General features: G+C 39.7%; 1 protein-coding gene across 4 annotated transcripts; it reads right to left on the bottom strand.

The window, feature by feature from the left end:
* Positions 1-111: 111 nt before the first annotated feature.
* zbtb8b (zinc finger and BTB domain containing 8B) lies at positions 112-5,342 on the bottom strand. 4 transcript variants are annotated; one of them, XR_012359602.1, is made up of 5 exons: positions 5,197-5,342; positions 3,750-4,810; positions 3,508-3,665; positions 837-1,673; positions 112-746 (listed from the first exon to the last, which is right to left on the bottom strand). XR_012359602.1 is itself a non-coding variant. In XM_055219050.2 (4 exons), the coding sequence occupies exons 2-4, from the start codon at positions 4,780-4,782 to the stop codon at positions 1,362-1,364; spliced, it is 1,503 nt and encodes a 500-aa protein (XP_055075025.1). In that variant the 5' UTR covers positions 4,783-4,810; positions 5,197-5,342; the 3' UTR covers positions 112-1,361. The 4 variants fall into 4 exon arrangements, 3 of the variants coding, with proteins under 3 accessions (XP_055075025.1, XP_055075026.1, XP_073714094.1); XM_055219050.2 differs by having other exon boundaries at positions 112-1,673; XM_055219051.2 differs by having other exon boundaries at positions 112-1,673; positions 3,750-4,807; positions 5,197-5,325.
* Between the last annotated feature and the right edge of the window lie 6,838 nt (positions 5,343-12,180).

A 12,180-nucleotide genomic window follows, 5' to 3' on the forward strand; every position in this document is an offset into this window, starting at 1 on the left:
ACTGTGATGTCATATGCCGATCGGGCTGCGCAGTGGCAACGAAGTTAAAAACACGCCTGTTGCTTTTTGTCAAATGTGAAATGACACTTACAATACATAAAGAGAAAACTGTGAAAATTGTATGCAATTTTTATTGATTTACATAATTCAAAATAAATATACTGTACGTTTCTCAAAGAAAGACAAACAGACATAAAAAACAATATGACTTTGAACTATTTGTAGATATTCATACACAGGATAACAAATAATATTAAATAAAAAACAACTGTTTATGAAATGATGCTTAATAATACAATAGTAAACCTATACTAAACATGACAGGTCCACTGAACTGTTTTAGGCTTATAGCGTTAACGACATAAACAAATGGCTTTTGTGAACATAACTTCCGGTCAACTTCCACATAGAATCAATAACAACAGAGTCCCTCTAAAGTAGATTAATTCTGATAACAAGCAAAATAAACAACAATACCTTAGTTTAAATCATAGGTAAAGCGTATCAACCATTACACTGTGTAAAATGACTGTATAAAATGTTAACTACAGATTCTTAAAGCAACACTAAAGAGTTTTTGCTCTTTGCTCCCCCTACAAGTTGGAAGCGTAATTGTCCATTACCACTGTCGTAAATAATTTAGCCTACTGCAGCAAAGCTGGCTCTGATTGGATTGTAGGTCTGCCGTAAAGCAAGTTTTTGTAGTTTTTACTCGAACTACAAGACCGCGACCCGACGGTTGGAAACTTCTTTAGTGCGGTTTTGGTCGATAGAGGGCTGCAAAGCAAATGTGAAAGTGCCGTTCACCATGTTTCGAGTGGATGAACGACTGAAACTTTTTTGGAAACGTTATTTTAAGGTAAAAAAACTCTTTGGTGTTGCTTTAAATTCTTGCGTGGCTGACAAATCCACACAGTGGTGATCCAATCTCACCATCTCCTCTTGACTTTTGGAAACCAAAACATTTTTTGTAACAGAGGTCAGTTTAGTCGCTAGCCAGACTGATAAACAAGCACAGACCAGAAATTAACTTCGGGCCAGACGCGTAACCGCAGCAACGTGCCTGATGGAACCATCTATAATAACACTTATTGTGCTTTTCTTCAAAGCAAAACAATATTCCTTAACAACTGCCACAACACATATAACAGCATGTTGTGCCATCATTGTCATATAGCAAAACATGTTTCATAATCAGACATTACCATTTCAGATTTAAACTAAACATAACACATACTGTGTAATCTTTGCAGTTCAAATTTATTTTATAATTGCACCAAAATATGAACCTTCCTTTCTAACCCCCACATAATAGCTGTGGTTTAGTGTGATGAAATGCTAGGACAAAAATGCAAATGAATCTACAACAGAGTCCCATTCTCTGCCAGTTGTCTGGCAACATTCTGCTTATCGTCCTGTTCCTGTATAGGAGTACTAGCGCTTGGCTCCTCTTCATCCCCTTCCACTATATAGACGGACCAGTCGGAGTCTCGTGCCCCCCTCTCCATAGCTTCAGACTGGATGCTGATGTTCATAGAGGAGGGATCTTCATTGGTTGTAGTAACAAAGGTGCAGCCATCACAAAGTCCATATCGTTTCATTCCCTGCGACACAAGGCCTGAGAACACTCGCCGGCAACCTTTACACACGATGGGCCAGGTGGAACGATGGACCTGTCCATCAAAAAAGAAAGATATTTCAATGCATTATTACTGCTTTTTACAAGATGTAATACAAGTCTCAGGTGTGCCCAGAATGTGTCTGTGAAGTTTCAGCTCAAAATACCCCACGGATCATTTATTCTGTCATGTCCAAAATGTCCCTTTTTGGGTAGGAGCAAAAACGCACTGTTTTAATGTCTGTACCTTTAAATGCAAATGAGCTACAGCTCCTCTCTTCCTTACAAACAGACAGTGAGTGTTTTCATTTAAAATAGATCTGATTAATACAGTCTAAGACAATAGTATCTAGTGGACAGAATACAACTCACTGAGGGGGGAATTATGGTAATGCAGGCCTGTTAGTGGGTGGGGCTTTATCAATGTGACCTCACACTGATAAGAGAATCATAACGGCATGTCTAATGAGACTGCTTTGGTTTTATGGGGTTTTTTTCATTGTAGGGTGGTTGTGTTTACACACTGCCAACACAAATTATGTGCAAACACCTTGTAAAAGTAGATTTTGCATAACAGATGCCTTTTAAAAATAGAAAGACTCCATTATCCATTATGCAATAATCTTAAAGGAAAACACCACCGGTTTTCAATATTTTACTATGTTCTTACCTCAATTTAGACAAATTAATATATGCCTATCTTTTTTCAATGCATGCACTTCATCTTTGTGCAGCGCGTTGTGAATGTGTTGGCATTTAGCCCCATTCATTCCTTAAGATTCAAACAGGGATGAATTTCGAAGCCACCAAACACTTCCAAGTTTTCCATATTTAAAGATTGTTACATGAGTAGTAGTCTGCGTAGGTGTTTTTCGCTGCTTTTTCTGGACAAAGCCCGCCCACAAGCTGTTTGACCGACATGTCAAACAACCAATCACAGTTTGTTTCGTCTAGCGTCACGTTTCGGATTCCCCACAATAACGAGCCGGCTGGCAACAAGTCAGTTATTGAAATAACCAGCCGCAACCGAATAGCATCTAAATAAACAACATTACTCACCATAGAACAACGTTGTGCACTTCATCAACAGCCACACCAATGAGACGCTCCCGTTAAATGTCTGTTTGAAGCATATCTCTCCACTTTTTAACACATACAAGCAATTCAGGAGAACCAAACTTTTTGACTCAACTAACTGCCTCAAGCAAAACTCTTGGACGTCTTTTAGAGAGTCTATGCTGCAAACTTTGCATATTTTTGAGAATCCAATGTTTAGCTGATCATGATAACTGGTCATTATTATCCACGTGAACACGACTGATTCTCTTCCTCAATGGAACGCCAGAGCTTTGTTTTCCAGGGACCGAAACTAATCGCGACACTCCCGTCTCCTGGAAATCCAGTTTATTTCAACCAATCAAAGACGACTTTGACATTCTCACAGGATTTCCAGAAAAGTGTGCGAAAAACATCAGACGTTTAGCCAACAGTCTGTGGGCGTGACGTCTGAGACTACATAAGTAGTTACACCAGTAAGTATTGTGGCACAAAATAAAACTTAAATCCGTTAAGCGGATAAAAAATGAGAACTATATTGCAGCGACGACATTACCCTGACTCCTCCTCCTCTCGCCCAAACATCGTTTAATATTACTGCGTAGCGGTCCAAGTGCTGCAAACTAAGTGCTCTTCCACCATACAATATTTCTCATTTTTTTCCGCTTAAAAAAATCACCACATTTTGTTTTGTGCATACACTACTCATGTAACATGTATCTTTAAATAGGGAAAACAAGTGTTTGGCGGCTTCTAAATTCATCCCTGTTTGGATCCTAAGAAATGAATGAGTCTGGAGATACAGATATATCCTAGAGTTTACTGAGACTTACAGAAGTAGCATGAGTGCGAAGATGTTCCTGTCGTGTAAATCTCTTGCCGCAGACCTCACATGGAAACGGTCTCTCTCCTGTGTGACAGCGGATGTGCCTCTTCAAAATGCCCTTTTGTTTGGCCGTGTATGGGCAGAATGGACATTTGTGCAGCCTCCCTGTGTGAAAAAAAATGCAGATGTGTTACAAAAGTTCTTGCTGAGGTACACAAACATTCAAAATTGGTTTTATGTTGCTCTCACCTGGATCATCCCCATACCAGTCATTCTGAATCTCCATACTGCAGGGGCCACCGGGGCCAAGCATGTCATCCATACGAGCAAATCCACTGGAGTATCCCAAACTCTGTGAAAAGTGCTCATCGCGGTTATGGTTGGCTCCACCTCGAAACAGCACATCCGGGAACTGCTTCACCTGACAGTTACCGAATAAATTGGAGGATAGCTCAGTGCTCGAGGCCGGGCTAGCGTCACCGGGTCTTTCACCTTCGTTACTCTGACCCCGGTAAAGAACCGTGTCTTTGGATTCCCGCGAAGACTCACCCTCTTCATCAGGGTCATACTCGATTTTTGGGTGCACCAACCCCAAAAGCAGACCCGGGGTGGACGAGTTGACCAAATCTGGGCCCGAATCGCTCTTTACCGGAGCATTAACGGCGGGCCGGTTAGGAAATGCTCCTTGTGAGCTTTCGCTCTCCGAGTCTTTGCTGCTGCTGGTGGCCGCAGGTGTGGAGACGGCAGCTGTCGGTGCATCGTCGGGGCTCAAGACCTCTGTGACCTGCGCCGAGCTCCTTTGATCTGTTTCAGATGTGGATGCCACCGGGGGACCGGTGACTGAAACCGGAGTCACATCATCATCCGGACCCTCTCTATGCTTGCATTTCTCCCCATCGCGGTTACAGATCTCCAGAGATGATTTGATGTAGCCCTTACAGAAGTTCACCACATCCGTCATCTGCAGGTAGCTCGCAGCTGACATGATTTCAATGACATTGTTGCTGCGCAGGTCAAGTCGACCTGAATAGAGAAAGTCCAGGATGAAGGAGAACGCCTCGGCTGTGACGATGTCCAGAGAAGCCGTGCTGTGTCTTTGAACATTGTCCTGCAAATAATGCACCAACAGGGCCCGAAAATACCCACTGCTGGCGAAGAGGATATTACGATGGGCTTTGAAAACACGACCCTCGACAACGATGCTGCAGTCACAGAAGAAATCCCGCTTGCGCTGCTCATTCAGTTCAGACAAAACTCTCGACAGATATGAAGGGACTTCCATCTTTACTCTACATTCATGCGCTTCTCTGCTAAGTTAATAAATAAACAACTTTAATACACAGAAAGACACGGCACAACGAAGTTAGAGAGACGTCAATAATAAAAAGCGACCGTTAGAAAGGAATAAAAATCCTACCACTGTAATAACTTCTATTTAATACTCCGTTGAATATCTGTATAGACTTTCACAACAATATAAACAAACTCGGTGATTCTAACTTATGACAAATGCAGACACGACTTAAAAGAAACAGATTTTTAACAAACATGACAGCAAGTGAAACAGGCAGCAACGAACAAAACATTAACGAGTCTTGTTTAACGCTACAACTGATCAAACACAGAACAAACAGAGTATTTTATAAACAATAAACTGCATCGAATACAAGCCACGCGGATTATTATTAATACATACATTTAAATCATTGTTTGGTTGATGTTCATTATGATCTTTTAAAAATGTCTTCCTGATTCACCACTTCCTGTTTGCTTCGCTGTACTTCCGGTTGTCGTGTCAGCAGCGGGGAAAGCCTCCAGTTTTCCTTAGAAATGTAAATATTTTTCAGATAGAGATTCTTATGATTAAACATATGTATGTTGATAATATGTGAAATGTAAATTATAATAAAAATAAAAAAGAGATGATGATGATGATGATGATGATGATGATGATGATTATTAACGTTTAATCTACGACTGAGGAAAAGCCCATAGTTTAGCTTAAAAATATTAAGATTATTATATCGTTTTATATTTACAAATATTAATATAAATATTATTTAAAGAAAAAAATAAATGGTTATAATTATACAATACAAGAAAGTATTTCGTAAAATAATTAAAATACGCTTAATATATCACAACTTTTAATACTAAAGTATGTTTTTTAAAGAAAGGACAAGTTGCCACTATAGAGACAGAGCGCCGTTATGCAAATTTGAAAACCACGCCCACCGGGGGGGAAATCAATCCAACCGTCTCCATTGACTTTGTATTGCGAGAAGCCGCCTCCTTGTCATTTCTGGCTTATAACAAAAAACTGAATAATGCCTAAAAGCTGCTGTGTGACAATATGTACAGCTAACAAGCCAAAGAACCCAGAAATAAGTTTTTATAAGCTGTCGAGCCGTAAAACCCAGCCTTTAAGGAGAATAAAGTGGATCGCCGACCACGCCTCCCCCCAGTGGACGCAGCTCCACCAATAGAAGCACCATGAAAAGTTGCCTGTATCCATTTTTGTGTCTTTAAACGCTAGTTTTTTGGGGTCGACAGCTTATAAAAACTTATTTACAGATTAAACTTAAAAACAGAATAATACCTAAAAGCTGGTGTTTGACAAGGTTTACATCTAACACGCCAAAAAAAAATATACGTTTTTATAAGCTGTCGACTTCAAAAAACGAGCATTTAGACACAGAAATGGAAACAGGCAACTTTTCATAGTACTCCTATTAGTAAAACTGCATCCAATAGAGACAGAGCGCCGTTATGCAAATTTGAAAACCACGCCCACCGGGGGGGAAATCAATCCAACCGTCTCCATTGAGTTTGTATTGCGAGAAGCCGCCTCCTTGTCATTTCTGGCTTATAACAAAAAACTGAATAATGCCTAAAAGCTGCTGTGTGACAATATGTACAGCTAACAAGCCAAAGAACCCAGAAATAAGTTTTTATAAGCTGTCGAGCCGTAAAACCCAGCCTTTTAGGAGAATAAAGTGGATCGCCGACTACGTTTCCCCCTAGTGGACGCAGTTCTACTAATAGAAGTACTATGAAAAGTTGCCTGTATCCATTTTTGTGTCTTTAGGCGCTCGTTTTTTGGGGTCGACAGCTTATAAAGACTTATTTACAGATTAAACTTAAAAACAGAATAATACCTAAAAGCTGCTGTGTGACAAGGTGTACATCTAACACGCCAAAAAAATAAATAAATAATTTTTTATAAGCTGTCGACCTCAAAAAATGAGCGTCCAGACACAGAAATGGAAACAGGCAACTTTTCATAGTACTCCTATTAGTAAAACTGCGTCCAATAGGGGGAAACGTAATCGGCGATCCACTTTATTCTCCTTAAAGACGGGGTTTTACGGCTCGACAGCTTATAAAAACTTATTTCTGTGTTCTTTGGCTTGTTAGCTGTACATATTGTCACACAGCAGCTTTTAGGCATTATTCAGTTTTTTGTTATAAGCCAGAAATGACAAGGAGGCGGCCTTTTGCAATACAAAGTCAATGGAGACTGTTGGATTGCTTTCCCCCCCGGTGGGCGTGGTTTTCAGGTTGTGACGCGCTGCGCTCTGTCTCTATAGGGGGAAACGTAGTCGGCGATCCACTTTGTTCTCCTTGAAGACTGGGTTTTGCGGCTCGACAGCTTGTAAAGGCTTGTTTCTGTGTTCTTTGGCTTGTTAGCTGTGCATGTTGTCCCAGGGCAGATTTTGGGCATTGTTCAGTTTTTTGTTATAAGCCAGAAATGACAAGGAGGCGGCCTTTTGCAATACAAAGTCAATGGAGACTGTTGGATTGATTTCCCCCCGGTGGGCGTGGTTTTCAGGTTGTGACGCGCTGCGCTCTGTCTCTAATAGTGGTTATGTCTTGCTATCTCAATATTAGCCTATGTGAGGAAATAATTGCATATTATTTCTAATATCACATATAGACACAGAAGATAGACGTTTAAAGTTGCAGGCTTGAAGTTAACTTTAGTACAATACTTTGTACTAAAAAACAAAATTACCAATTTCATTTAAATTGTTTTTTACTAGTTGCAGCTTGCAGGATCTATTTGGAAACCTGTAACAGGTTTATTTATTAAAGGACCTGCTGGCTAAATGGGAATAAGCAGTAATTTGTTTATGATATTTCTGGACATCCCGCTAATCTCCCAGCCTTAAACCAGCCAACCAATTCAGGACCTTGAAACCTTGTTCAAGAAATAATGCAGTATTCAAGTCATTCACATATTTAAATAAAATGTTACTATATATTTTTAATCTATTATTATATTTTGGAGACTATGCAAAACTAAAAGTATTACTTTTAAATCTTAAATCTTGGACTAATAGTTTCAAAAGTATTTTAAATCACCACAAGGTGTCGCCAATGTCTTTAACATGATTGATTTTGCAAGCAAACACATCAGGTTGAATTTCGATTAAACACACTTTTTGATATTTTCAGATATATATGAATGATGGATATTATATTGAGTAAAGCAAAGCACATTTAATCATTGTGTAAAGCTTTTTTAAGTAAAATGATCTCATACACCTGTTCCTATTTCGTGTTTTCTTCATGGTCTGTGACTAGCATATAAATAATTAAAAATAAAAAGTCTGAATAATGAAAAAGATGGTATCGGGATAAACGTAATCCAGATTCTCAAATGTAAATGTTTTGAGAGCATTTTTCAAAAGTGTATATAAAGAGCCAGATGTGAATGCTGGTGGTGTATTTGCTGACTGGGCTGCTCTGGGTCTGTGAGTGAGGTCTGGGTCTGGCCGGTCTGGTGACTGTGCTGGGTCATGAATGGAAGCCATCAGGCGTAACAGAATCGGCCCGTGTGAGGCTGATCATCCCTGACAGGACATCAGACAGCTAGCACAGAAATAATCAGGCTGAAATAAAAGCAGCATCTAACAAACGCTGACTTCCATGAAACCTGAGGATTATGAATGAGGTGTTTCTGTCTGTCTGTCTACTGTCGATAGACAGATTATCACCATATTCAAAGTCACACAAGAGGTTCATGCATTTAAAAAGAAGAAAGCAAGATTGCTGGTGACTGTTTACTTGAACTTTACTATAGTGTACTTGAGATTGTGTCAGCAGTTTAAGCGTTCAGGGAGGATTGAGGGAAAAAGTCTCGCCAGTCTTTCTTTGACCTTTGTGACACTGACTGATATCTAAAATGAAAGGCCTGTTAAATGTTTCATTTCATTGTACATTTCTTGGATTATTTCACAGTATCCGCTTCAAGTTTATTCCCACGGATATATTCCCACTGTCCTCACATCTGAATAGTGAAAGCAGAAACTCCCCCAGTTAAAAGTAAGCACTTATAAACATGAATGTATTTTAGATATAAAGGCATCTTATAAAGAGGTTTGATTAAAACATTATGGACACTATCAAATGGGGCACAAAAATAAGATAGAAATATTTGCAGTGAATGTCTATAGTTTGATAATGGCCATGAAAATGTGCACATTGCTTGATTCACAGATGCTGACATAAAGATTTTATCTTAAACTTGCAAACTCTGCAAAGTGCTATTCTGCTTTTTTGGCCACAATTCTACGTTGATGTTAGGAAAGAAACGGTGTGTAATGAACCAGTGAAGTCATGTGATGTCACAATCATGGTGTTACAGTAGCTCTTGTGAAAGTCATTTATACACACTTTTTGATTTTTTTGAGACAATATATACTGTATGTTCCTGTTGCATCTAAAATGCATCAAGTATATTTGAAAGAAAAAAAGATATTTTAGGTTTATACAATCTCCATTTGGTCAATTTTTTTACATTTTAATCACATTTTTAAAAAATGGCATTTTTGTTATAATTTATTTATTCATGACCTGTGCACCTTGAGTATATGTGTCATGTGTGACGTTGACATTGATCCTGCAATGTGAAAAAAACTGCACATCACGTCACAGGACAGGTCAACTTTACAAAAGTATTTTGTGTCAACTACCAAATAACAAAAAGAAAAAAACTGATTGTCAGCTTTTTAGTTTTTGTATGATAGCTGCTTGCATACATCTGTGCCCCGCCTGAGAACTTAAAACGTTCAGATTCCCTTTAGCACAGTTATTTGCAGTGCACACCAAAAACCCATTAAGTTAATTATGTCAGCATTATCCGCGTGAAGACTAATGCGCGAGGAGCCGGGCCTCATAGCTTATATACCACCCACTATTCTCCTTTCACTGACACACAGTCAGAGCTCTATATGTGGTCTGTCTGTCCAATCACACGAGACACACACTTCCCCCTTGCATTTTCTAGATCAAACGTTAGTCGTGGGAAAAGCCATAAAGCACTCCAGAACTTCTGACCTATTGAAAATGTTTGTTTGCTGTACTTGCAGCTGTGTGCAGACAAAGACACGAGGCAAACGGCCTTGACTTCAAAGCTGCTTTGTATTCCAGATATAGATGATGTTTTGGCCACAGAGCACTTGTAGTGTAAGTGTGTAATAACATCCATCAGAGCTGAGTTCTTAGAAAACCCAAACTTTCATATTAATAAGTCTTCATATTTCAGGTTAAATACGAGCACAATCATCAGGGTTTGTTTACAAGTCAGCAGCAAGAAAAAAGGTCGCCGTATAACTTATTGCTTCCTATTTCCTGTGACAAACCGCTGTTATCTTTCCTCAACAGCATGTGGAAGTACGTCTTTAAAAATAATTTAACAAAACAATTGTCGTCTAGACTCATGATCTTGAAAATAAAAACCCATAGGCAAATATCTCTATTTATATTCACTGGAATTAAAACATGTCACATATCAAATCCACCCCAACAGGAAAGGTACTTGACATGTATCGAAACTGATCATCAGTTCAAAGCAGAGATCATGGAGACGGAGAAAGTTCAGGATGCCAGTATTTCCAGAGCTTTAATGTCGGGGTATATGAGGTAACTGTGTGTGAGAGATCTCAGTGGCCTTAAATTCACACTTCAGAGATGAGATGGATCGTATGGGAGTAAAGTTTAACTCCAACGTGCGTATCATCTTATCTGTGCCGTGATGTTATATTTAACAGGAATTCTAAGCAGAATTCCAAATCTCTTCCCGAATGAGAAGATTAACAGTGTTCCAAATCCTGAACTGCAGCCTAAAATAATAAGTTAAATCTCCACAGCCAAGAGATTGAGAGGATATGTACGAATACAAAGTTTACATAACATCCCGTCTTAAATCCATTCATCTCATTTTGAAGACATACAATAGACTGTTCTCTCTTTATCCTATAATCTGGCTCATGCAGTTTGGTGGATGGTTGATAATGAGTATTTTCCTTATAAATGTCAGTTTTCCCATATAAGAAGAAACAGGCAGTGTCAATATTTCTGTTACAGTTTTCCTGTAGCTCAACTGCTACAATGTAAAAAATGTGCTGTAATTATCCAGCTGTTTGCCAGTAACTTACTGTAAATGTATGTTATTTACTGGCAACAGTTTGTTAAAAAGTTAAATAAACATTAAACTTTACAGAAAAAATCTATAAAAACAGTTTCATGCAAAGCATTCTGGGAACCAGAAATCCTCATCAACCTTTATAGTTTTTTCCTTCAGATTTTGTTTCCCAGAATGCTTTGCATGAAGGTACATTCACATTATAAGCGACTTTGGCCCTGTCCCAAATGGCACAGTGTGGACTTGTGGTCCTCTTCAGAGTCCACATTTTGATGACATCATGTAGTGCAGACTTTAGGGACCCTTGATGCGAGTCCACGTGGTTGCACCGGAGGGACAGACTCGAGCGTCACACCAGAAATAGGAAGAGAAGTTGCCCATCTGTCATCTGATTGGTCTGATTTCTCTTTCGCAAGGACTTCTGGGTTGGTAAAATGTGTGAAGACCGCATCAAGGGGGCAAAGGTGGCGCTGAGGAGCACACTTCAAAATGATAGAAGGGACACCCTACGGACTCGTAGACTAAACGAGCACGCGCATTTTAAGGCCACGAGGCCGAAAGTCTACATGTAATGCATCATTTGGGACAGGGCCTAAGTCGCTGTATGTCGCTCATCTCTTTCAAAAGAGGCGTTTCTATATCTGGCTGTCATAAACAAATAAGTAACATCTACTCTGGTAACTGACGAGAGACGGATGACGTGAACTCTGGATGGGTGTACCATAATTTTTACGCTTCGAAGTGTGCTCATCAGCGCCACCTTTGCACCCTTGGCTGCAGTCCTTGCGAAAGAGCAATCAGACCAACCAGACGACGGAAGGGAGGAGTTCACACTGACGGGCAACTTCTCTACCTATTTCTGGCGTGACCCTCGAGTCTGTCTCAAATTACGACTCCGGTGCACCTACGTGGACTTGCATCAAGGGTCCCTAAAGTCTGCACTACATGAAGTCATCAAAGTGTGGACTCTGAGGAGGACCACAAGTCTGGAGAGTGCCATTTGGGACAGGGCCTTTGTCGCGTGACTGGACACGACCCATCCAGCCATCAACGGTCAATGTCGCTCGTGTCGCCGGATGCCGCAGAGCTTTTATTGAAATCAATGAGATCGTGTCGCTCTGCTAGTCGCGTGAATGTGAATGTACGTTGAGGCTGTTATTTTAGTTTTATTCTGTAAAGACAAAAACTTGTTAATGTTTAATGTTCATTTAACTTTGAACAAACTGTTTATAGTAAATAACATACATTTAA

The sequence above is a fragment of the Misgurnus anguillicaudatus genome, chromosome 20, assembly GCF_027580225.2.
Source record: "Misgurnus anguillicaudatus chromosome 20, ASM2758022v2, whole genome shotgun sequence".
Lineage (NCBI taxonomy): Eukaryota > Metazoa > Chordata > Actinopteri > Cypriniformes > Cobitidae > Misgurnus > Misgurnus anguillicaudatus.